This window comes from Orcinus orca, chromosome 4, assembly GCF_937001465.1.
Source record: "Orcinus orca chromosome 4, mOrcOrc1.1, whole genome shotgun sequence".
Lineage (NCBI taxonomy): Eukaryota > Metazoa > Chordata > Mammalia > Artiodactyla > Delphinidae > Orcinus > Orcinus orca.
This window is the reverse complement of record NC_064562.1, coordinates 123,995,703-124,022,309: the sequence shown is the minus strand read 5'-3', so window position 1 is coordinate 124,022,309 and position 26,607 is coordinate 123,995,703. Positions and strand designations below refer to the sequence as shown.

Here is a 26,607-nt window from a genome sequence, read left to right as displayed (position 1 = left end):
GTTAATAATGAAGGGAAAAAATGTAAGGAAAAAGGAACCCACAGCTCTACATAGACATATCTATGTGCCTGTGTACATTTATTCCTGCAACATACTTGCAGCTGGACAAAGCATCTAGCTGTATCCCACAGGTGGACCTGATATTCTGTGCTCCTCAACACTGCTGAGTTTCTCTTCAATCTGGAACCTCTACAGAGACCAGGAAAGCCATTGTGGTGGCTACCAAAGCCGCTATCTGGGCCCATCTACCAGGAGCCAAAGAGCTGAGCTAGGGACTGTCCTGTCTCCCTCAGAGCTTTGGGACTGGCCCTTTGAAATCCTGGGACTCATCAGCTTGTCTTCCCAGAGGACTTTAAATCCATGCACTCTGAATTGAGTTCTGAAATCATAAGGAGCCCAACCCTTACAGACTTCCTTGTGACCTCTCCCATGTTGTCCACCTTTTCTTCTCCAATGAGACATAAACAATAACAATTTAAAACCTACTGAGTGGCTAAGAACATGGGTCTGCCACTTAGAGACTGTGTGAATTTTGGCAAAGTCCTTGAATTCTCTGGCCTCAGTTTCTTCATTTGTAAAAGGGAGACAGTAGCAATTCCTACCTAATAAGGTTAATGTGAGGCTTAATGAGGAAATAGACATAAAGCCCTTATGACCATGTTTGATATTACTATTAAACTTCTCCTTCATCTCATTTTAGTGAAATTCTGGAAATTTGATTGACCTACGTTTTTGGTTTTTTTAATTTTTATTTATTTTTGGCTGCGTTGGGTCTTCGTTGCTGCCCGCAGGCTTTCTCTAGTTGCAGCGAGCGGGGGCTACTCTTTGTTGCCGAGCATGGGCTTCTTATTGCGTTGACTTCTCTTGTGGTGGAGCACGGGCTCTAGGTGCGCGGCCTCAGTAGTTGTGGCTCGCGGGCTCTAGAGCACAGGTTTAGTAGTTGTGGCACACAGGCTCTGTTGTTCTGCGGCGTGTGGGATCTTCCTAGACCAGGGCTCAAACCCGTGTCCCCTGCATTGGCAGGTGGATTCTTAACCACTGCGCCACCAGGGAAGTCCCTTGACCTATGTTTTAAGAGACTCTCTTTTTCCAGAATTTCTCGATTCCCAAGTGAAATTAGTGTTGTCAACCAAATCTTATGGTAGCCTGTGGTCCCCAGATCAAATATGGGCTCTCATCAGTAGTTAAATGCCCATGTCACAGCCCTATTTTCCACTTGGTAAAATGTATATCCATTTGCTTCACAAATCCTGGTAAAGACAGAAGATTAACTTTCTATTTAGAATATTGCAGCTTACAGAGGGAAACATAAGCAAAAATTTGAAAGTGTATTCATTCTATGAAGAATTTGAAAATTGTGTAACTCAAGATAATATTTAGAAAGGACAAAATATGCATATAACATAAATGCTGTTTTTAACATTTGGTGAAAAACAAAACTTGTATGCCTAAGGTTAATGTTTTGCCTTTTCTTTGTTTCTTTTCTTTTTCCAACTTTGAGACAATCGTGAAAATTCATAGAAACCTTTAGCTTGAAACAAAACAACTTTAAAACTGTCACATATATGCTTATGAAGACTGCATATTCTTTATTTTTGCAAAGGAAATATGCAATTTCCTTAGCAAGAGAAAGGAATGTGACATTTTCTTGTCCTACTCACCAAGTTTAACTTATATTTCAAGGAAATACACAGTTAATATTTGCAGTTTTATGTCTTGTTATACATCTTTATAGCATTTTTAAAGTGTTTTCTGTAAAACCTAGGGAAGCTAAATGATTTCATACTTTTATGAAGGTATCAGCAAAGTGTAGTTCAAGATTTTTTTTTCCTACTCCATAGAACTTAACTAAAACTTTGTGTTAATCCTAGCCATTATCTAACATTTGTAATACTTGTTACCTCATCTTTAGGACAATAAGGTGCAAAAACATGAGTCCACTGAAAAAGCAGATCATTTAGACAGTAAAAACAAAGTTGAAAGTGGAGTAATAATTCTATACTTAAAGCTATGAAATGTATCTTGGTTCTCTATAATTTATTTTCCAGAAAGAGAGCTTACAATGACATTAATCATTTTTTAAAGCACCTCGATGTCCTTAAACTGTCTTAAGAAAAAAAATTTTTTGCACATCACAATTTCACTTTTTCCAAAGAAGTACTTTTGATGCTTAGAAGATCATTTTCAAGTAATGGTTAAGGATCAATATGATTTCTAAGCCATCAGGAACATGGCACATAACAACTAGAAAATCAAAAGATTTCTCTCTTGTAAAAACAAAGAAACTGGTTTAAGCAAATATTTTGTTAGTCTACCCCTAAAATATTTCCCATCCATTCAGATTGACAAAATTGGTGATTGGCTTTGGCCAATAACTTGATGATGACATTTTTTTTTTACACTATTTTTCTTTAAATTTTGGTCAACTTGATTGCTAATCTGAATATTTCTTATTTGTGTAATGGTCCTCCAGTTCTTCAGATCGTACTGGAAAAAAAGACTTACATGAGCAGTAACGTGGCATTCAGCTCCAATCTAGCCCCTTCTGGCATCACAATCTATCAAGAGCTACTAAGCACCCTTCTCTGAAAAGTGGGAGGTGGTGTGGTATGTGGTCCTTGCAGTCCGAGAGAGAAGGCTTCAAGTCCTTGTCCTTCTTTGGGCAGGTTACTTAAATGTTTCTAAGGCTCCAGTGTAACATATTAATATAGACTTTACAGTATTAACTAGATAATGTATCTAAGTGAACATAATGTAGTTGGGGCTCAATAAATATTATCAAGTATCTGTAGTAGTATCACACTTCAAGAATTTCAACAAATGAGCCCTAGGCTTACCCTCAAGAAGGAAGTGAAGCCAGTTGAATTTATGATGGGAAGAAAATGAAGACGCAAAGTCACACATGAAGATAAAATATTTCTGTCTCCCCTGACTCTTTCTCCACTGATGCACCTCATTCCCAGTAGTTGGAATACAAATACTATAGATAAGGGAAAGAGAAAGAGGAAGACACATCTCACATTATTTCGAAAGCTCAGTCAACCAGTGTGGGGTCATGTAGGAGCGCTGACCTGGAGTTGAGATATTCTGTGCTCTTCCACTTTGAAAGTTCCTCTTCCTCTCTAGGCTCCAGGCGGCTCCATTTGCAGAATGAGAGAAGGGGCTGTACTAATTTATTTCTAAGTCTCTAAGAGATCCTGTGCATCCACAAAAAGTCACCCAAGTCTCTTTTCCAATTCAACCAGCTTCTAGCATCGTCTGTCTCCAGTTCTGAAAGCAGTTGTTTCCATAATTTGGACTTCCTCCCAATAGCCAAAGCAGTTAGGGTAAATGTAATGCTAGGTCTCACCTAAAAAAGTAAACTGTTGCCTTCTTTGCTTCTGGCTAATGGCACTGGGCACAAAAATTTCTGTAATTCTCATGAACAGATCTTGTTGGTTCGGAGATATTATAAACATTTTATTTGTGCCCCTTCATTCATTCTCTCTCTCTCTCTCTCTCTTTCTCTCACACACACACACACACTCACACACACACACACACACACACACATATGCATATATGAAGAGATGTATATCTGAATATTTGTCAATTAAACCCTACTTAGATACTGGAGAAGTGGGCTTTAAAATTATTTTGTGGTAGAAGCATTTTTTAGACTAAAGAACCCTTTGACAAAATAAATTGCTGTCTGTAATTTTTGTTTCTCTATATATTTATATATGTATTATGTATATAATTTGTGTTTGTATATATATTTATATATTATATATATTTAAATATATATAGGTATATATATATCTATATATCAACTCTTAATAGGTGTTATTAGAACACTGCTTTTTTTCTTCTCTTTTCACATTTTCACTTTAATTGGCATACATAAGAATAAATCATCATTATGACAATATATTTGAATAGCAAGCAGTGCCCAGCACTGTGCAAATGCCATAGGAGAAAAGATCTGGGGGTAATGATAGGGCACATTAAAGGTCTACTTTGTGCAGCTCTCACATCCTTGTCTCTGTTACCATAAAATTAATGTTAAAGAGTTTCAGGATTAAAAGCAAATTATTTTGTCTAAGCAAGCTAGAATTTTTCTGAGGATCCAGAGTCATAATTTTGCTTCCAAAGCAAAAGATAAATATCACATGATCTTGTTTCATGTATTTTTCAAATAGTTTCTATAGTTTATTATATTTAAAACTTCAAAATACAATATAAATAAAATATTGATATTAGTGTATCATCCTGAATCTATCCCAGATAGCTGTATGATTTTTAACTAACATTAAAATTTAATTAGTTTATAGCTATGGTATTAAGAGTTCCTTTTCATCTCTTATCCATGAGTCTCACAGTTCTCCACTGACATTAATCCTCACAGCATACTTCTAATGGCATTTTTATTGTAAGTATATTTAGAGAACAGATAAATGGAAGCTCTCAGACTTCCAAAGGTCAAGCTGTTGATTCAAGTCTATACAGTGAGCTATATACAATGAACTCAATATTTTTTATCCCTTATTCACTTTCTGTAACCACTAAATGAACTCTTTTCTTTTGCTACCTTTGACTTTATCATTAAAATGTCTGAATTAAATTCCTGAAGGATTTAAGTATGTTGTAGTTCTGATTATATCCTGACTAGGTAGCATAAATTTACCCAGTGATCTATTACCCAATATATTTATAACTTTCCAATTTTAGACTTTAAGAAAAGATATAGCGAGTAAATGAAGTGATTGATGTTTGATTCCAGATTAATTAATAGTTTAGGGAAATTGTCTTACAGCAATTTAATACTTTGCAGATTAAAGTTGAGAGTTAAATTATTTTTATTAATTTTTCTGCCTTTTGAAGTTAGTGACTATGTGCATTAGAATTCTAAGAATACATGACTGTGTTTTCTCTGGTAACTATGATAATAGGATGCTTTCTATCTTCTTGAAGAAAGATCATCACTTTCCTATTACAGGATATTTCTCTTTTTTCCAGTTTTATTGAAATATAATTGGCATATATCACTGTAAGATTTTTAGGTATATAGCATAAAGGTTTGACTTACACATATAGTGATATGACTACCACAATAAGTTTAGTTAACATTCACCATCTCATATAGATAACAATAAAAAGAAATGGAAGAAAAAAGTTTCTCCTTATAATGAGAACTCTTAGGATTACTCTCTTAACTTTCATATACATCATATAACAATGGTAACTATAGTTATCATGTTGTACATTACATCTTTAGCATCTTATAATCCGAAGTTTGTACCTTTGGGGAAGGTCACCTTCCTGAAGTGGTCACCTTCTGTCAATTCCTACTCTACCCAAAACCTCCAAGCCCCAACCTCTGGGAACTACAAATCTGATCTTTTTCTGTGAGTTTGTTTTTTTGTTGTTTGTGTTTGTTTGTTTTTTTAGATTCCACATAGAGTTGAGATCATAAAGTATTTTTGTCTTTCTCTGTCTGACTTACTTCACTTAACATAATGCCCTAAAGGTCCATCCATGTTGTCACAAATGGCAGTATTTCCTCATTTATTATGGCTGAACAATATTCCATTGTGTATGTATATACACCATAACTTCTTTATCCATTCACCTGTGGATGGACACTAGGGTTGTTTCCATGTTTTGGCTATTGTAAGTAATGTTGCTGTGAACATGGGGTGCAGGTATCTTTTTAGTTTAGTGTTTTCATTTCCTTTGTATATATTCCCTGAAGTGAAATTGCTGAATCATGTGGTAGTTCTATTTTTAATTCTTTGAGGATCCTCCGTACTGTTTTCCATAGTGGATGCACCAATTTACAGTCCCACCAACAGTGCACAAGTGTTCTCTTTTCTCCACATCCTCATGAGCTTTTGTTGTCTCGTGTCTTTTTTGAAGATGGCCATTCTGACAGGTGTGATGCAATATCTCATTGTGGTTTTGATTTGCATTTCCCTGATGATTGGTGATGTTGAGCATCTTTTCATGTGCCTGTTGGCAATTCGTATACAGGATCTTTCATATAGTAAAATCACATCATCCCCGAGTTCTATACATATATTCTCGGGCACTTTTATATACGAGCTTACTCTTAAAGGGACTTTTCACTCAATTTTACTTGTTAAGTGAAACAAAAGCTATTTCTATTCTTTATATAATTAATTTTAAGTTCTTTTACAAGGGGATAAAAAGTTGGTTGAAAGAAGTACTGTAATGCTGGCTTGAAATAAAGCAATTATAGTAATTTTTTAAAAAAAAAACACTTTCCCCCGACTTCATTTAGGCATGTTACTATAAAAGTTAATACTAGTTATCATTCTGCTAAAGGGTAATATTGGGAGAGGGAAGACTAAATAGTTGAGGAAATGGTATTGGTGGGGGAAGGGATGTGAGAGGAAGGAAAGCTGATCACAGACTGTTGCAAAACAAAGCAACAACAAGGGAAATGTGTTTGAATGAATTATGACATCATCAAGTCCACTTATTTTCCATTTTAGTTGAAAAGACACTATATTTTATAGATGAGATCACCAAAATATTATTTACCAGATCTGATTAAACTGCATATATAATCTGGTGATTTTTTTAAAAAACTTACCTTAAACGTTTTCATTGATTTATTTACCAATTCCTTCAATCTTCCATTCAACAAATCTTTTTCAGCCTTTACTACTAATTACAAGGCACCGTCTGAGCACGGACATTAATGCTGTCTCTGCCTCATGGAATTTCAGCCTATGGTGAATAAGGACATTATATGAAGTTATACTAAAGATCTGTTAAATGACAATGCTGTTAAGTACTACAGCGGAGGAGCACAAGACAGCCTGGCTTGGTGCAAAAGGGTCAAGTAGTGCTTCCCTGAATAGGTGACTTTAGGTGCAACTCAAACAGTGAACAGCAGTTGGTAAAGGGAAGAGAAAATATCACTACGTTGCAGTACTTACAGTTCAAGTTAGACAACCTTGGTCTTAGAATTTTGTTCCTAAAACACCATATTATTAACCACTTTAGGGTTTTTGTATTCACCTTGGACTACTTTTTTTCCAAGTTTCTTACCACTAAAATAGTAAATCAGTATAAATCACAGAGCCTGTTCTTGTATCATTAGATCTGATCTCTGAATGACATTCTTGATTTTGAAATTTGCATTAAAAATAAGGCTGCAATGAAATAACTTATTGTGACAATCATAACAGCTTAACATTTACCCAATTCCATCTCTTTGATACTAGGCCACATTGCCAAGGGCATAGGAACCGTTACCCAATTATGAAACAGCATCAGTGGGGTTAATTTAGGAGAAATTGAATTTCTTTCAGGATCTTCTTCTCTGTCTTCTCTGCCCAATGCAGAGAATAGAAGAACGCAGTATGTAATACTAACATGTATTTAGCATTTACTAACTGCCGGGCACTGTCCTGAGTTTACCTCACTTATTCCTCACAGCAATTCTATGAAGTGAATACTATTATTATCTCCATTTTATTAATGAGGAAACCAAGGCGCAGAAAGGATATCTTTCCCAGGGTCACTGAGGTGTTTGTGGTAGAGTTCAACTTCAAAGCCAGTTTGTTGGCTCCAGCTGTTAAGAGTGTGGATTTTAAATTCAGGAAATTCCATCTTTGCTGTTCAGTATATGTGTGATCTTGGACAAGTTACTTTCCTCCTCTGAGCTTTAGTTTCTTCATTTGTCAAATGAAGATTGTCATGTTCACCTCAAAGTTTGTTTTTTTTTGTTTGTTTTTTCATCTCAAAATTTAATCGGACAAAATGAAGGAAGTATAGAATATTAACTGTTTATTTTAAAACATTATTAAATAAGAGCAGACTATTTTCCACTTTGAATTGGGGGCATTAAGAACTCCATGACTCAGAAACCTCCTGGGTGTATAAGTGAATGTTAGTAAGAACTATTATCTCTTTCTACTACTTTTCACTGATCTTTAGAGTTTTTTCCGTTAAGACATAACCACTTACCATTTCTATGAATAATTAGGCACATCTCTTCCAAGTGAAAAGAATAATTTATCATTCAGACTATACATAGATTTATTATTAGGAACTATACTTTAGGAAAGAAGAAATTATCTGGGTTTTTAAACTTTAAAAAAGGGTATATTATCAAGGGCACGTTATGTTGCAAGTCATAGAATACTTAACAGAACTAGTTTTTAAAATAAAGGTATTTATTGGTCATGTAACTTGAAGGTCCAGCACTCATGCAGGCTTCAGCGTTGCTTTGTCCTGGCACCTAAACCTCATCACTAAAAACCCATTTCTTCCATCTTGTCACTCTTTCTTTCACGTTGCTGCCTTCACTCTAATTCCTGCTCTCCTCTTGGTTGGAAGGTGGCTGCCAATCATGCCTAGGGCTTCATTCTTTCCTATCTACATCCAGAGAGTGAATGAGAGTCTTTCCCCAAACATCCAACACCACTTTTGAGTTTCTTTGTCATTGGATACACAGAAGTCCCCGCCTCTTCCTCATTCCTGCACTAGGGGAATATCAGATGCTGATTAGCTATTGCTACTGCAGGTCCTTTTCTAGCAGCCCTAGTCATGCACAAAGTTGCAATAAACACTAATTATCTAATTTAGAAGAGATTCGTGTAAGACACGAGAGCTGAACAAAGTGTGTTGTATCTGACTTATCCCAGTCCTAACAACCTCTTCCAGGTCACATACCCCCTTCATCCATTTTGATATTTTGTCTTCCTAAAACATGTCATTATTCTTAATCTTTCTTTTCCATAAGAGTACACGCAGAGAACAATGTCTCTGATACACGTAAAAGAGACCCCCACCCCACACTGTGACATCATGTTCCCAGGCTGGTTTTTGGTGACTTTTGCACCTTTTATAAGTTATTTAAAAGGGAATACTGCACAGTGTTTCCCTTAGACCCAGGCAGTGTTTCTCTTCACCCTCCTTTGTCCCTCTTATGTTGGGTCCATCCCCACGGGGTGAAAAGTCCACAGGGCCAAGGAGACATGCCCACTCAAAGCCCAGATCCCTGCTTCTAGATCACAGCCCAGGTACCCAGGACTCAAGAATTCCTGCTTCTATTGTGCTGAGTCTGCTTCCATTGCCCGTAGTGGCCTCTTCCCCAGGTCCATTTTCCCAAGGGTGAACCACACAACTGGCGTGTGCGCCTGTACACCTGTGAGGGGCCTAGAGCAGCTATTGGTGGGGAGCTTTGGGCAGAGCTTGCAGGCCGTGGTGTCCACACGCAGCCTCAAAGTCCCTTCTTGATGAATAAGAGAACTGGGGTTGGGAAGAGAAGGGAAGACATTAGCAGGGAGGGTTGAGATGGGGGGTCACCCATGTGTACTTCTCCCTAGACCTTCGCATTTTAGGGGTGTGCTCAAGGCAGATCATTCTTCTCCCCTGTAAATTTCATCCAGATAAACTCAACTTAGCTATTTTCTGTGACCCCTAAATTCTTAACTATCTCTTTGCATTTGAATTTCTTTGTTCAGATTATATCTTGTACATTTCTGTCTACGTTAGCCGTACAAAAAACGCGAATAAAAGTGTTAACCACAAACTTATTTCTGAAATAGTCCATACTGTAGCACTATTGATACAACTATCATGTTTTCTTATTTTAGACATTTGTACTTTTTTTAAAAGCATAATGAAGGTTTGGTTATTAGGTTTAGTTTAGGTATTACTTTAATCAGTTTAGGACCCATTTCAGTAAATTATCTGAAATAGAATATTTTCATTAAGTTTCTGGCTGATAGAAGGGTCTACTTTTCTACTATTATTCATATTACCAAGGTGGACAAAGAGATTTTAATTTTAGGGAGGGACTTTGCTGACTGGATAAACGAGACAAAACTCCCCTACAGGGATGCCGGTTCTTTGGTGCACAACCAACTGAACAGAAAGCTCAAAGAATTTTCTGTTTCTCTTTCACCAAGTAACAAAGCCTCTGCCTCCGGGAAAGAAACAGAAGAAGCATTAGGCATTGAGTATGCAAGTAGGAGCTAAAAACTACTAAATTGCTCCACATAAGAGAGGGTGAAGCTGAATTCCCAGGATGGTTGAGGAAGGAGGGAAGGAAGGAGGAAGGTGAGGTGGAAGGGGGAGAGAGGAGAAGGCAGAGAGATGAGGAAAGTCTGAGTGCTCTGTGATGGGACACCTTTCAGGAACCCCAGGTATTCAGTCCTGAGCTCCCAAAAGACCTGAGGAGACGCAGACCTACTAGAGAATGGACTTGAGGACACGGGGAGGGGGAAGGGTAAGCTGGGACGAAGTGAGAGAGTGTCATGGACATATATACACTACCAAACGTAAGGTAGATAGCTAGTGGGAAGCAGCCGCATAGCACAGGGAGATCAGCTTGGTGCTTTGTGACCACCTAGAGGGGTGGGATAGGGAGGGTGGGAGGGAGGGAGACACAAGAGGGAGGAGATATGGGGACATACGTATATGTATAACTGATTCACTTTTTTATACAGCAGAAACTAACACACCATTGTAAAGCAATTATACTCCAATAAAGATGTTAAAAAAATTTAATAAATAAATAAATAAAATAAAATGAGTCATGTCAAAAAAAAAAAAAAAAAAGACCTGAGGAGAGTGAATTTCTTGAGGCAACTGGTGAAGAACCAACTGACCCATCTGAATTGGTCTGGGGCAAAACAGAGATGACACATACAGATGTAAGAACTCAAGCAGAGTAGTGGGAAAGCAAATCCTAGACTTCCATAGCTGGTGAAATCGGGACTTGAGGCAAGTTTAATCAGATGTCTGAGGAATCTTTCTTTATGCCACCACTGACACGTTTAGTCCAACAACAACTAATAATAATAATAAAATAAAGTTTAATCCTTTAGATCTGGGAGAGGGTAAGCATTTAATCTCCCTCCACACACTGCATAGAATAAAAGCTGAGCCCCACAGAAGCTCAAGCAATTAGCTCTGTGTCCCAGGACCAGAAGTAGAAAACGTGGGATTAGACTGGAGGCTTCCTGAAGCAGCTTTCTCATTTTTTGCAAAAATTGAAGACAAAAGAAACATAATAAATATGAATGAGTTCTTTAGACACAAGTTACTCAGATAGAGGAAACACAAGATGGGGGATCGGAAGACCTGGGTTCTAATCTCACATCTGCCTCTTTGCAGCTCTTTGCTTCTGGAAAAGGTACTTCCCCTTTCTGAATGTGTTTCTTCATCTATTAAGAATGGCTGGCTTGGTTCCTTTCAACTAAAATATTGCCCTTGGGACTTCCCTGGCAGTCCAGTGATTAAGACTCTGCACGGGGCATGGGTTCAGTCCCTGGTCGGGGAACTAAGATCCTGCGTACCACGCAGTGCAGCCAAAAAAAGAGAAAAAAAAAAAAAAAAAAATATATATATATATATATATATTGCCCTATTTTGTGAGTGCTTCTGCTTAAGGAGAAGCATTTTGTTAGAATTTTGTTAGAATGAGTTCATGAGGTAAATGATGACACGTGTAAGTTTTCTGGGAAAGTTGAGATGACGTGATAATTTATACAACCAGCATTGCCCCAGCTACTACGTGCCCTTCACTGAGACACATGGGGCGAGGGAAGGAGCAGATGCCAGAGGGGAGATAACTGAATAGATAGAAATATTTCTAATGGCCTGGTCTCTGTACCCACAGGCACAACTGTTGGAGCCTTCAGTCCTCTAGGTGACCACTCTTGCCCTGACAGAGTCCTGGGGGGGCTCAGGGCTTTTCCTTGGCAACAATGAAAGTTCTGCTTATTCCCGGCATCCTGCCCTTTACGGGACTCCTCCCCTCCACTGACTCCCGCTCTTCACTGACCCCAGGCTAGTCCTCTACTTTTCAATTCTGTTTCAGACTGACCTGCGGGACATGGACATGTCACTGCTGGGTTAACATCTCTCCCATCTTTTTCCTGGGTCCCTGTCTCTTTTCTCACCGCTGTCTTTCGCCATAGTCCAGACAAAGAGCCATCTCTTGCCACCAGATTTATAGGTCTTTTCCAGTTTCCCAGCAGAAAAGTCTTGCTGTCTTCACCTCTTACTAGGCCTGTAAGGGCTTCACATTTTCATATAGGCTTAATGTATTCGCGTCTCTTGTGTTCATCCATTCCTCCAACATGGATGTACTGAACAATTATTATGTGTTAAGGTACAGTTTCTAGGCAGTGTGGAAAGTTCGTATTCTGGTGGTGGAGAGCGGGTGGGAAATCCGGTCGCCAAGTAAAACACAGAAGGCTCAATCAAATTTGAATTTCAGATAAACAACCCATCATTTTTCATGTGATACGTCCATTCAATGTTTGGGATACACTTAATTAAAAATTATTTGTTGTTTATCCGAAATTAAATTTTAGCTGGGTGTCTTGTATTTTTGTTTGCCAAATCTGGCAATCCTGATGGGGGTGACGGAAGAGGAACCAAAAAATTCTCCCTTAGGTGGAAATTAGTGCAGTGGAGAAAGCAAAGTAAGATAATGGGTGGGCATAGGGAGTGGTGGTGTGTGGTGGTGGGTATTCCAGGCAACCCCTGTAATAAGGGGACAGTTGCTCCAAGGCTGAGAAGATGAGAGAGTAAATCCCTGGATATCAGAGGGAAGGTGGTCCACGGGAGAGAAGCCCAAATGCAAAGACCGTGGGCCAACTCCTGCCTAGCATCTGGAAACAAAGAGTTCAATGTGGCTGGAGTGGCAGAAGGTGAGGTCAGAGAAGCAAGGGCCAGACCTTGCAGGGGCCCTTATTCCGAGTGCGATGGGATAGCCTTGGAGAGAACTGAGTGAAGGAATTATAAGTTGACTTGTTGTTAGGAGAATGTTGGAGGCCGGTGGGTGGCATGGGGGTGGGTTAGGAGGTCCCTAGGGGCAGCCTCTACCCCCCGCACCAGCTGTGGCTCCCCGGCCCCTCAGCAGCCTCTGCTCCACAGCAGTCCTCCGCTCTCAACCCCACACACACTACCTTCCTTGCAGAGTCCAGTGGTGGATTTTAACTCCACAATGGCGTCTCCATTCTGAAGTCTCGCCGTACGTTGACTTGATTGAATACTGATGTGCTCCTTCCCTGCTTTTAAAGGTTTCTGGTTCATCGTGTCTTCTAATAATTATATAATTTTATGGTTTAAACTAATGCTGTTTGATAGAAACATAAAGCAACTCCAAATACAAGTCACATATGTAAATGTGAATTTTCTAGTAACCACATTTTTTAGGTGTTTAAAAAGCAGGTAATACTAATTTTACTAATATGTTTTATTTAACTGAATATATCTAAAACTACCATTTCAATGTCATATAAATTAATATTTTAAGGTTAATAGTATTCACATTATTAATGAGATATTTTACTTTTTTTTTTTTACAACTGAGTCTTCAAAATCGTATTTTATGCTTACATCACATCTCAAAAACTAGCCTTATTTCCAGTGCTAGTGGTACCATATTGGACAACACGGGTTTAAACTCTGCTCATTTTCAAGGTTCATCCCATACCACAGTCTTTATGGCAGGGAAACGGGGCGGGGGCGGTCAGAGAGAAGTGGGACAATTGCCTAGGGAGCAAATGGGATCCAATAATGTGGGATTGAGAACATTTTTCCATTGAAATTCTAAATACATTGGTGCTAGACATCTGTAAACAACAACAACAAATAAATTACCCAGTTATGGTTGAGCTGGTATAAAAATCTAATACGGACTACTCTGATTTCATTATGGCTGTGTGGCTTCATTTTTGATGTTTGATTCCAACTTGTCCTTCTACTTTGTGCTATTTAATGCCAGGTTGTACAGTTCTAAATGTATTGAACTATAACATCATTAAAGATTTGCTTCTTGTTGGATGCAGTGATTGACAATCTCCAATATACAAGTGGGTTGTGTTTTAGATTTTACATATATATATATATATATATATATATATATGTAGAGAGAGAGAGAGAGAGAGAGAGAGAGAGAGACAACATATATAGAAAAAAACTGATGCATTTGTTCAAGTGGGTCAACCCACACAAACTTATGTAAAAAGGTGGAGCTAAACTGTAATATTATTAGAGTAAACTGGATCTCCCTTAAGTCAAATTTCTTAAACTAGGGGTGTGTACCCCTGGGAGTTCATGGAAGTGGGCTGGAGTACAAAAAGACAAAGGATTTATTTAGAGCGTTAATAACACTTGGGGTTTGGGGCAAGGATTCTTGTTTTATAGTTTTGTGTGGTAAAATGCTACATTTCTAGAAATTTCAAGGTAAAATATGTGGGTCATTTTCTACCTCCTACCTTCGCCCAAGTTTCTATTCATCCTCACTGGCATTAGGGGACTAGGGTGGAAGACTAAACTAAACTGAACTAGAGAGAGAGAAAATAAATATGAATGGAGAGCAGAAACTCCATTTTCCTGACTCTTCCCCAGATAGTTCTAACCGGAAGTCCCTGTGGGCCCCTCACTGCCTTCAGAGAATCTTCCTCTACCAAGGGTCATCTACCCAATAGCTACCGAAGCCTCTGAGGCTCTGAAGCCTCGTACAGGGTCACCCGACTCCCCGCCAGGACTACCTGCAGGAGAGAAATGACTGGCAGCTGGTCCTGCTCACCACTTAGGCCACTGAGATCCTTCTATGCGCTGTCACTGTCAGGAAGAAAGGCCCAGTCCACCCAATGCTTTAGAGAGGTATCAGTGAGCAATGCTGCCCGTTTTTAGTCTTTATTTTATTACACACAGGCACCAACCCCACCAGCTCCAGTGGTAGGACAACAGCCTTAAAGACTGATACCATGTTATGTTCAATATCATTCATTTCATCTGCTGCTGTTTCATGTTCCTTGTACAGTAGTCCCCAGCCCCATCCGCAGGGAATACGTTCTAAGACCCCCAGTGGATGCCTGAAACCGAGGAGGGTACTAAGCCCTATATATACTATGCTTTTTCCTATATGTACGTACTTATGATGAAGTTTAATTTAGAAATTAGGGACAGTAAGAGAATGTCTGAATTGCCCATAGTTGGGGCCATTATTAAATAAAATAAGAATTACATAAACACAAGCACTATGATACCACGACAGTTGATCAGATAACTTAGTGGCTACTAAAGGACTAACGGGCAGGATACGCTGGACAAAGGGATGATTCACGTCCTGGGTGGGATGCAGCAGAATGCACCAGATTTCATCACGCTACTTAAAACAGCACACAGTGTAGAACTTATGAATTGTTTGTTTCTGTAATTTTCCATTGATATTTTCAGACCTTGGTTGACCACGGGTAACTGAAACCAAGGAAAGCAAAACAGAGGATAAGGGGGGACAATTGTAGTTCTTCTGTTTAGATGAGTTCTTCCTGAAAATGGAGTGCTTAAAGGAAACAAATCTATATTGACAAGGTGAATGTAAAATTATACTATGCTAAAAATTTAAAGCTGTAACCCTTTGTGATTGAAGTGACAGGGAGCAGTATTACTGCTAAATGGCCTGTTTCTCTTTAGCGCTCAATTTTGTAGGAAAATGACATTCCTTTCTATTGTTAAGTATTCTTTCAAGTTGCCCCTGAATAGCAGTAACTAAACTAACTGTAAAAGCCTTGGGTGATGTTTTACATTAGAGTTCTAAAGAGCGTTTGGTTTAAAAAAAAAAGAAAGAAAGAAAGAAAGTAAGCAGCGTTATCCTTCTTAAAAGTCAGTTCAACTTATCTTTAGCTTAAATACACTAGGAATAGCCCTAGAATTTAAAGCGTAAGAGAGGAAACTCTATCATTCTACCTGTAGTTAAGATGTTAGCTGCTCTTTCGCTTCATTGCTATCTTTGGAATGTCCTTAGTAGTTGTGAATATGAGATGCATTCAGAACTAGATGAATAGATTATCCGGTAAACATGAGACTAGTTCTCACACGCACAAAACCCAATTCCCATTTTTTGGTCTATACTTCTCTGATATATTTCTCTGTATATGTACTTTTTTACTATATTACGTAGTAAGGTAATATCATTGTAACTTTATTTGAAGAGGCCTCATGATATTTTGTCCTCATATACCAGAAGATATTAATATGACATATGCTTCATTCTTCATTAAGACTTCCCTTTGATTTCTATTTATTATGCCTCTTTATGAAGTGCAAGAAAACTTTGCTCAAAGAAAAAAGTTCCGTCTCAATTAGATGTCCTCTTAAGTTGTTTATGTAGATATCTCTTTTCTCACTCAAAGACAAGCTCTCTGGGCACAGGTACCTGTCATGTCTATTTCATCTTTATATCTCACGCAACACTCTGCTCAGAGTAAAACATATAGTAAATTTTCACTAAATGTTAGTTGAATGAATTAATGCCTTCCAGAATCCCACTGCTTGGTCTTGGTACTCAAAGTTGTACAACATTTCATCTGTAACGTTCCTTTAACACAACCTGGGAAACTAAATTTGAATAATAACAGAATGTTCCATAACCTCCTAATCTGAGTTTGAATATATTTCTCTGGTTATAACTTTTTACAAAGGTAAAATGCTACGAGCGATTTTTCCTTTTTATTTTCCCTTGATTCATTCAGGAAACAGCCTTATTCACTTTTTAGCTTTTTTTGTGTGTGGGGGGGGTGGTGGTGGTACGCGGGCCTCTCACTGTTGTGGCCTCTCCCGTTGCGGAGCGCAGGCTCCAGACGCGCAGGCTCCAGACGCGCAGGCTCAGCGGCCATGGCTCACGGGCCCAGCCGCTCCGCGGCACGTGGGATCTTCCCGGACCGGGGCACGAACCCGTGTCCCCTGCATCGGCAGGCGGACTCTCAACCACTGCGCCACTAGGGAAGCCCCACTTTTTAGCTTTAAAATCTCGCTACATACCTATTTAACCTTACAAGTGATAAACGTAAAACGGCCCCAGTAAATTTTCATTTGTGCTTATTAAAATGGCCACAGACACTTCCCTGTGGAAGTACCACAACTACTAAGCCCATGTACCACAACTACTGAGCCTGCGCGCCTAGAGCCCATGCTCCGCAACAAGCAAAGCCACTGCAATGAGAAGCCACCGCAATGAGAAGCCCGCGCACCGCAACAAAGAGTAGCCCCCGCTCACCGCAACTAGAGACAGCCCGTGCGCAGCAACGAAGACCCAATGCAATCAAAAATAAATAAATTAAAAAAAACAAAATAGCCACAAAAGTAATTAAAATTGTGATATCCAATGCTGATGAAGTTGTGAAAAAGTAACAGAGTGGGTGCCTAGAAAAGCAGATAAATCTCAGATCCCTTTTGGAAAGCAACTTAGAAATATTTACATAGATGTTTATTTTAATTTACCTTTAACAGCAAAAATTAGAAACAACCTAAGTATTCAACAATTTGGGACAGGTTAAACAAATGTTCACACCTGACTTTGATAGATGATAAACTATTCACAAGACAATCACAAATACTGTGTAAAAACAAACGTGTGGTATAAAATAATAAAAAATCGGAACGTCAAACTATGTAATAAGCTTACAATTGCTTGAAATATGTAAGCGTAAATTTAAATGACTAGAAGAAAACAGGACAAAATGAAAACAGTTATGATAGAGTGATGGGATTATGGGTGCAATTTTTTGTTTCCTTTTACATTAAAAGATTATTTTAACAAAATATAAAATCAAAGGGAAAAAAAGGATCAAGTTTTAGTCCCTCGATGTTCATATTTTAAGAAGGATGTTGTGCAGATACCTAAGCAACATTTGTCTTCCTTGCTTCAAAATCTCAGCATGTATTTTGTCTGGTTCCAGGGGCTTAACCATTTTTTTAAAAAAATAATTCTGGCTACCATAGTTATTCTTTGAAAGTCTAAACAAAGTTTGTATTGTTCCCTGGCAGCATCTCGTTTGCATTAAACCATGAGTTACGATATTAGTGCCTCCTGGTGTAAGTTTTTTGAAGAAAGCAGACTCGATAACTCTTTTTCTGGTTGCATAGTAAATGACAGTCCTCTTTCAGGGTGTATTCAATTTCCATTGGAGTTCTTACCCTTGGTTATGTACAAATGGCTTATCAAAATTTTCTTATAATAGCCATCGTTATTGTAAGCCAACATTTTTGCTATTTTGTCGAGGAAAGAGCAAATGATTATAGTGTAACTTTATATAGGAAGCAGAATTTCTTCCATGAGTTAAGACTTTAACAATTACAATAATCCAGTGTAAGAGAAAAACATTTTTTGCTCTTCTAGAAAGACACTATTAACTTCACATTGCTTAGTTTATCTGGTAGGTGAACAAAAATCATCTTTATAGAAGTTACATTTAATTCAGGTCTGTATACATTCTGGAAGGTCATTTATAAATGGGGAGTATAAACCAAATGATAATAAGGATAGAAATATTCTTCATCAACTCTCCCAGTTTCGAGATGCATTCATTCATTCAGCAATGCATCATTGTACTAAAAACACAACCTCTTAAGGCAGAGTTGTGTAAATCTGGAAAAATTACTTTACCTCTCTGTGCCGTAGTTTCTCCATCTATTAAATATAGATAAAGATAGTACTTACCTTATAGAAATTAGTGAGAATTAAGTGAGTTAATGAATATAAAGCTACTGGAACTTAAGAAATGTTGCTGTTTTACTAATGTAAGTGTTCTTGAAGGTGAGACCACAAATACTAAAATGGCACAATTTCTGCCCTCCAGACCACCTAGAAAACATTCTTAAAAAATCAACTTGGTTTGCCGTTAGCCTAAAACTGCTCTAAAAATTAAAGTCAATTTTTTTTAATCAACTAAGTAGCAACATTTTTTTTTTTTTTTTTTTTTTTTTGCGGTACGCGGGCTTCTCACTGCCGTGTCCCCTCCCGCCGTGGAGCACAGGCTCCGGACGTGCAGGCCCAGCGGCCACAGCCCACGGAATCCTCCCGGACCGGGGCACGAACCCGCATCCCCTGCATTGGCAGGCGGACTCTCAACCACTACGCCACCAGGGAAGCCGCTAAGCAGCAACTTTTTAACCCTCAGGGGAAAGAAACTTGCCGAGAAGTTGAAGCACATAATAAATGGCTTTGGGAATGTTTTTAAATGAAAATGAAATTCTAGTTGCTCTACGTTTGAGCTACACGGAAGTATTAAAAGCTACACTTTCTTTCTTCTCCCAATTTTACTGAGATACATTGGACACATGACATAGAATTCGTTTTAGGTGTACAACATAATGGTTTGATACATGTATATACTGTGAAATGATTACCACAATAAGTTTGGTTAACATCCATCATCTCACATAGTTACACTTTTTTTTTTTCCTTGTGATAAGAACTTTTAAGATCTACTCTCTTAACAACTTTCAAATATACCATACAGTATTGTTAACTACAGTCGTCATGCAGAATATCTTTCCTTTGCTTCTGAGCGCAAGAGACTTCCGCTTTGGAAAACAATTGCTGGTTCAGAGTCTAGAAAGATTGATATACATCATCATCTTTCTGAAATGGAAAATCCTTCTAGCTAATAGCCATCATCTTTTTCTCAAATGCCTATCACTCAATATGACAATGAAAACCACAACTCCTAATGTTTATTTTAAGTATATTTACAGTGAAACTGGAAAGAGAAATCAAAGCCATTTTTACTTTTGTGTCAAATATGTCTAAATGAGTTAAGTAGATGTTCAAAGGTGTGTATATTCTTCAAGATTTAGGTTTGAAGATGCTCATTTGCTTAAGTCTAATAAACAGAATGATTTAGTCTCTATTTTCCTGAGCTGATGAAGCACTTGAAAGTTCTCCATCAAGAAAGTCTTAAATTTTCAGATGTCTTTTACTCATTCAACAAATATTGTACCTAGCATATACCTAGCTATATGTACCTAGCATCATGCTAGATATTCATTTCCACTGGTAATTTGCTTTAACTTTCTCAGTGGAGAAAAGACTCAACACAAGGAAATTAGCCCTCTTGTATCCTCGGTCCCTAGCACATAGAATTTTGGACCAAACAAGCTAACTTGTGTAACTAGTCTAACATACTATGTACTTCTTGAGCATTATTGGATGGTTATATCCTCTAATGAGCTATATAATGTGCTGATTTTGTCTGTTTTACTTAGTAGTATCTATTTTATATTTTGAGGGTGAACCCGGGTTGCCTGGAGCAGTAGGACAGAATGGAATACCAGGGCCAAAGGTTAGTACAAAGAAAACCAAGCAGAATCACTTGAGGCATGAGTTTTCATGAGATTGTAAGCTGTTACACTTTTTTTATTGCCCACTGGTTTTACTTGGATGGAATTTTTTGTCAATAATATAATACACTATAGTATAAAACTTTGTGACTAAAGAATAAGTGATGTTTGTGATTAGCATTAAAAATGCAGAGAAACAGTGTACGATACGTCAAAATTTTTATTTCTGGGATACTTAAATAACATGAGAAAGCCTGTGCTTCAAATGTGAGTTTGTCATTCTACCACTTAATGAACATATTACAACATAGGCCATGTCCATACTGCCAACATTTGCATATTTTTTACAAGATGTACTAAAGATGTTCACAGTGCCACTGTGACTTTTCCTCAAGATTTGGCCACCTCCAAGGCTTACACAACCTAACCAGTTAATCAAATGAAGAGCATAATAAAAATGTGGCATGTTTGAAATTTAAAAATGGATGTAGTCTGAATTACTAAGTAGGGAAAAAATGTAATAGAGTTTTTTTGGGGCTTCCAAATTTCCTTTGTTTTTGAAGAACAAATTAATCTTAAATATAAAAAGATTGGTGACAGTTTAGTTTAAACCAAATAGGCAGACAAATCCCAAGTCCTTTGATGAGTGACCATCCCTTGAAGTACAAAACTAATGTCTAATCCCATCAGCTGTGCTGGTGTGTATCCATTGCCACAGATGCTTGTCAGCTGATTTTACAGATCACGTTGCTATTGACAGGAGCCTAGGACAGACCTAAAATTTATAGACCTGTCTTTTGTCCTGCAGGAGAGGAAAGAAAATATTCCTTCTGGGACGACAGCCATTTTCCTGTCTTCTTCCCTCTCTTGCTCCATGCTAAAAAGCCAAATGATAGGAGTTAATGCTTAATGTATGTTCTCGGTACTATTCTTCTGTTGCCTAGCGACCATCAGGATGGCTGCTGAGCAGTGAAAGGTAACCAGAAATTCAGAAAGCCAAAGGGTCAGGCGGAGTTTCAGGGAGTGAAAAGAGTGTTGCCTTCAAACAGACTTCTTGAGGGAATTATAATTTTAAAAAACACAATAACCACCTTAAAAATCATTTTTAAAGTAGTCTGATCTTATTGCAACACTTTCTCAAGCTTTTCTTAAGAGGAATATTATCATAATGTGTGTGATTTGCTTTAGATTTACTCTCTGACTCTGTCCCCTGTCCCTTCCTGGGTAAAGTGAAAATGAGATTCTTTTCAGAACACAATTTTGCATTTTAGTCCTTATACTGTCATGGTCATCATTTTGAGTAAAGACATCTCTCCTAAACTCACTTAGAGTCTGCCCCAGTATAGTATCTTTTCTGAAAAAAACTAATGCCTCCTAAAGTACACCTAGCTTGGAACATAGTGGTTAACAACAGATTGAAGAGAGTTCATGACATTGTGAAGGGGTCCAAGTTCAGGCCTTAGTCACATCAGGGGAAGGCAGATTAGAGAACTACACTGGTACTCTGACCCCTGAAATAATCCGTGCACCAGGGCCTGCTTTGAATGGAAGATTTCATTGAAGGATGTAAGTAAATAAACTCACCGTACTGAGTCTGAGTTTGAGCAGAATAAAGTGTCATAATCTCAGGAGCCTCTTGAGACGTTGAATTGCCACAACATTTTTCTCCTTAGTGCCCTAAAAGCCGGGTTTTGGCTGGTCATCTAAAATATCTTTCTTTAGTCCTCGAAAGCAAAGAATTAAAATTACATTTGCTATTGATATCCATACTCAGTGCTCCAGGAAACTTGTCTTAACCTTTGTTTTTATATAGCAACTATATATTGCCAAAATAGAAAATGTCATGTATAATTTATCTATTAATAGTATGTTCAATATCTGATTTTGTTTGGTGTTGATTGATTAGGTGTTTTATAATTTAACATGTCACTCAATCTTTGTTCTTTTGCCCAGGGACAACCTGGAGAACGAGGAGAAAAGGTGAGAATGATTCTGCTGATTTTTATTTTTTTTCCCCAGAGAGGTACCAAACTGAACTGTATTTATGTGTGGTTGGATAGACAGATACAGGTATACAAGCATACCTTGGAGATATTGCAGGCTCCGTTCCAGATCACTGCAATAAAGTGAATATTGCAATAAAACGAATCACACGAATTTTTCAGTTTCCCAGTGCATATAAAGGTTACGTTTACGCTATACTGTAGTCAGTTAAGTGTTCAATAGCATTATGTCTAAAACACAACGTGCCTGCCTTAATTGAAAAATGATGCTGGTTGCCACAAATCTTCAATCTGTAAAGAATGCAGTAGTATCTTTGAAGTACAATAAAGCAAAGCACAATAAGACAAGGTATGCTTAGTTATATAGATGTAGATAGATATAATGACCACTGTTTTTGCAAACTGCTAATTAGTGGAAGGAGAAAATAGTGTAATTCTTATATATGTATAGAAGTTTGGGTAAAAAAGATTTAAAGAAATGGAGGAGAAGGGTGCAAATTTAAACATTCTATGTCAGGCTTTTAAATGACTTTCAAAAATCCCTAGGCCTGCAAAATTTCTGTTCTACCTATTTGCTAATGCCACTCCAGTACTTTTCTAAGCATCCGTCTCTCTCTCTACTACTTCTTAGGTCAGTAGGTTAAAGGGATACAGATGTTTACCTACAGCAAATACACTGAAAGTTGTCCCAAAAAGAATTCCCATAAAACCCAAAAAGAGAAGCAAAAGGAGAAGCAGAGTGCATATGTTAAATTTCTCTTAGACAAACATCCTTCCTTACTGCTTTGGGGGAGTTCTCATGCTATGTTCTTTACCAGTGTTTGAGAAGTATGCCATCTCTGCAGGCAACTACCAAGATACCACATAATGCCCTTCATAAGTGATACGATCTTTCTGACAAATCAGTATCATCACCACTAATCCCCAAAGAAGTACATCTACAGATCCAGCAAGCTTCATGAACATAACTGTATTTTTGAGCTGTATTTTACAACTGTATTCTTGTAAAACAAAAATAAAAAGACATTTATTTAAATGGAAGGAGAGCAGAGCAGAGAGGCAACTCAGTCAAACCCTTCACTTCATGGCCACTCTGAACCAGTTTTCCTAATAAGAAAGTTTGTTTTGTTATTTAATAAAGGGATTTCCAAGCAATTTTTAAAAGTGTGCTAATGAGCTGCCTATCAAAGATCCCCCATAACTTATGATCAGTATATTTATTTGGCTTCCAACCAGTTCATGGTAATTAACCTGAAATGAATTAGTCATCAGATGACTCTTTTGTGTAGAAATTAAGGAGGGAAAAGGAGCAGTGCCAGCAGCATTCCAGGGACTCATCAGATAAAACTGCTCAGGCTCCCAGGCTGCTGTGCTGTCCCCGTCACCATAAAAGAATGCCTGAGCAGGATAGCCTCATGCTTATTTGAAACAAGAAAAGAAAGTGAAGAGAAAAGGTTAAACTCTCCCTCCTTCGCCACCCCTCCTTCTCCCGGGGAAACCATCATCAGTAGCTTCTCTCTTATTTTACGGAAAATTTTAAATGATAGAAGAGTGACCTCTTACGCAGCTGGACAGAAGGGTATTCCAGCTTACGGAATGTATGAACAATAATGCATTGTTATTGCTAATGATTATCATTAACAACTTATGATGTGTCAGATACTGTCCCAGTTGCTTTAGACACAGTAATTGTTTATTTCTTATAACCCCATAAAATATTCTTGCCCTTACGTTGCACATGAGAAATTTGATGTAAAGAGAATTTCATTTGCCCAGTAGGGCCTGGACCTGGGCTCCAACTCTCTGGCTCCAGAATTCATGATGTTTCCACTAGAGCATTCTATAAGACTTAAAGAATTTAGAATTTAAGAAAGCAAAGCATGGATAATAAACAAATGACTTTTTTCCTAAAGCACTGCTTGTGGGTAGAAAGATATCAGTGAGGGAATAGGCATAGGAGCTCTCACAAATAACAAAGGAAGCATAAACTCCCCAATTTATTTTACTATAATTTTTTAAAATTTTCTAATAAGATATAAAACATTTATTTCTCAAATGCAAAACACTTAGGCCCAGATAACTCAATGCTCAGTGCAGCAGTTTTGAGGGCTGGGTCATGCACTTGGAGGGCCTGGAGATTTGAGGTGCGTAGAATTCACAGATTGAAGGGAAAGGAGAAGGCAGGGCTCCAGGTGGCAGGAGTGGGACAAGGAAGGAGACAGAAAGGGTAAGGCACACGGCATATTGAGGGAGTCAGGAGAAAGCCTTTGTTAGAGTGACTCTTTGAGCAGAGAAAAGAGAAAGAGTTAAGGTGGCCAGAATAGGCTATTAGTGCCAGAATGAGCTATTAGAAGTCAGAGAAATTACCTTCTGTTATTATCGTGGAGTAGTTTAAAACTATTTAGCCATGTTCATTGTAATAACATTTATTTGGACTAGTTGATATCAGGCAGCTGGTCAAGTAAAGTACGTTAGCTCTGTAGAACATTTACAACAGATTTTAATATATAGTGCCTATGAAAGGAAACTTAAAATAATGAAAAGTACTCTTTGCTGAATGTCACCAATATATTTTACATGTATTGCTTTTTTCCCCTCCTAGGGAGATGCTGGAGAGAATGGCCCCAAAGGTGATACAGGTGAAAAGGTACAGTGTTGTGAAATATGAAAGAGTATGTGTATGAGCAAGAATATTATTTCATGTACGTGAAAATGGGAGATCAGAGATAATTCTACACAATTAGAAAACTTTTCAATATTTAATGTATAAAAGGTGGTTATTCCACCAGCTCCTAGCTACAAATTTAAATATTTTAAAAGTAAAATGCTATGTCAAAAATTCTAGAAAATGCGTAATTGGGTTTCTAGTAATATGACTTTCAAGACAAAAAGAAACACACCACTATTTCTGTGTAAATGGAACACTCCCTTTATACACAGAGATATAAAAATAGAGTTCCTAAAGTGATTCCATTTGTCCCGATTTTAGGATAGAAGATTGCAGAGGATTCGGAGGGGATGCAAGAGTTTGATAATCAGCTAAAGTCAGTTGATTAGAGCCTCTCATGCGGCCTTGAAAATTTGCTTCAACTTGAAATCTACTAGATCCAGATATTTTGTCAGTCTTTGTATTCTCTCTTTTTTTTTTTTTTTCTTTTTTGGCCTTTAAACCATTATTAGCACTTATATTGAGGTGGTCTTTTGTTCATCTTCCTACCTCCTGTCTTTTTTTCCTCAGTCTATCGAAGTTTTTGCTTGGATTCTTACTTCACACACATCTCTGACATAGGAAGGACATTTTTATTTCATTTGTGCTATATGTTAAGAATTAATAAAAAGATCTTTTAAGAAACTAAAAATGGAATAGTCAGATTTAATTTAAATCAGGCTAATTGATGAAACAAAGAATGATTCATTTAGGCTTGTAGTTGAGAATAAGAATACTCTACTTTGAAAGTTATTATGGTACAGATGGACAGTTGTTAGTCATAAAAACATACCCATAAAGTAAAGAGAAATTTGTCTTCCTCATTCTTATAAATATTAATATAAATATGGCATGGGTGGTAGGGAGAAATTAATGGTAGGAATAAATGAATGTCACCGAGTAGCAACTGTGTTTGTATTCAAGAGGTAGTCTAGAAATTAGAGTGGACTCTCAGTTTCTTGCAGACCAGGGTTTCTCAGCCTCTGCACTACTGACATTTTGGGCTGGATAATCCTTCTTGAGGGAGCTGTCAGATGTCTAGCCTCGTTCCTGGCCTCTGCCCAGCAGATGCCAGTAGCATCTCCGAGTTGTGACAACCAACACTCTCTCCAGAGGTTGCCAATTGTCCACTGGGGAACAAAATCATCCCTCACTGAGAACCACTGCTGTAAACCCATTTTATTTATCTGTCAGATTTAAGTATCATGCTGCAATCCACCATGACATGAGTATGTTTAATACTAATGGGACCAGTGATATACCTCTATGACTTCTTGAAGTCAAAATTAAAAACCCTAGGTATATAAACATAGATATTTTATTTACCTTTGTTGTGTTTGCTTAAAAGCAGGAGTCAGCAAACTTTTCCTGTAAAAGGCCAGAAAATAAATATTTTAGGTTTTGTGGGCCATATGGCGTCTGTCACAACTACTCAACTCTGTCATCGTAGCATGACAGCAGCCACAGACAATATGTATACATATGAGAGTGGCTCTATTCCAATAAAACTTTATTTCTGGACACTGAAATTTTAATTTCATGTGGTTTTCAAATGTCATGAAATATTATTCTTTTTATAATTTTGTTAACCGTTAAAAATGTGAAAACCACTCTTAGCTCTTGGGCCACACAAAAACAGGTGGCTAGCTGGATTTGGCCCTCGGGCCATAGTTGCCAACCTCTGTTTAAAGAAAGGAAATCTTCTAAACAGAGAGCAGTTTCTCCAAGTGAAAACCATTTATGCCAAGTCTGAGCTACGCCTGTGTGGATTTATGTAGAGAATTTTAATCT

At 37.8% G+C, this 26,607-nt stretch overlaps 1 protein-coding gene across 2 annotated transcripts in view; it reads left to right on the top strand.

The window, feature by feature from the left end:
• COL25A1 (collagen type XXV alpha 1 chain) overlaps positions 1-26,607 on the top strand; it is a 467,388-nt gene that overhangs the window by 361,474 nt on the left and 79,307 nt on the right. For both annotated transcript variants that reach the window (XM_049709644.1, XM_049709643.1), the window contains 3 exons: positions 20,055-20,108; positions 22,060-22,086; positions 24,712-24,756. In XM_049709644.1, the coding sequence (XP_049565601.1) occupies positions 20,055-20,108; positions 22,060-22,086; positions 24,712-24,756 (126 nt within the window). The remainder of the gene's footprint in view (positions 1-20,054; positions 20,109-22,059; positions 22,087-24,711; positions 24,757-26,607) is intronic.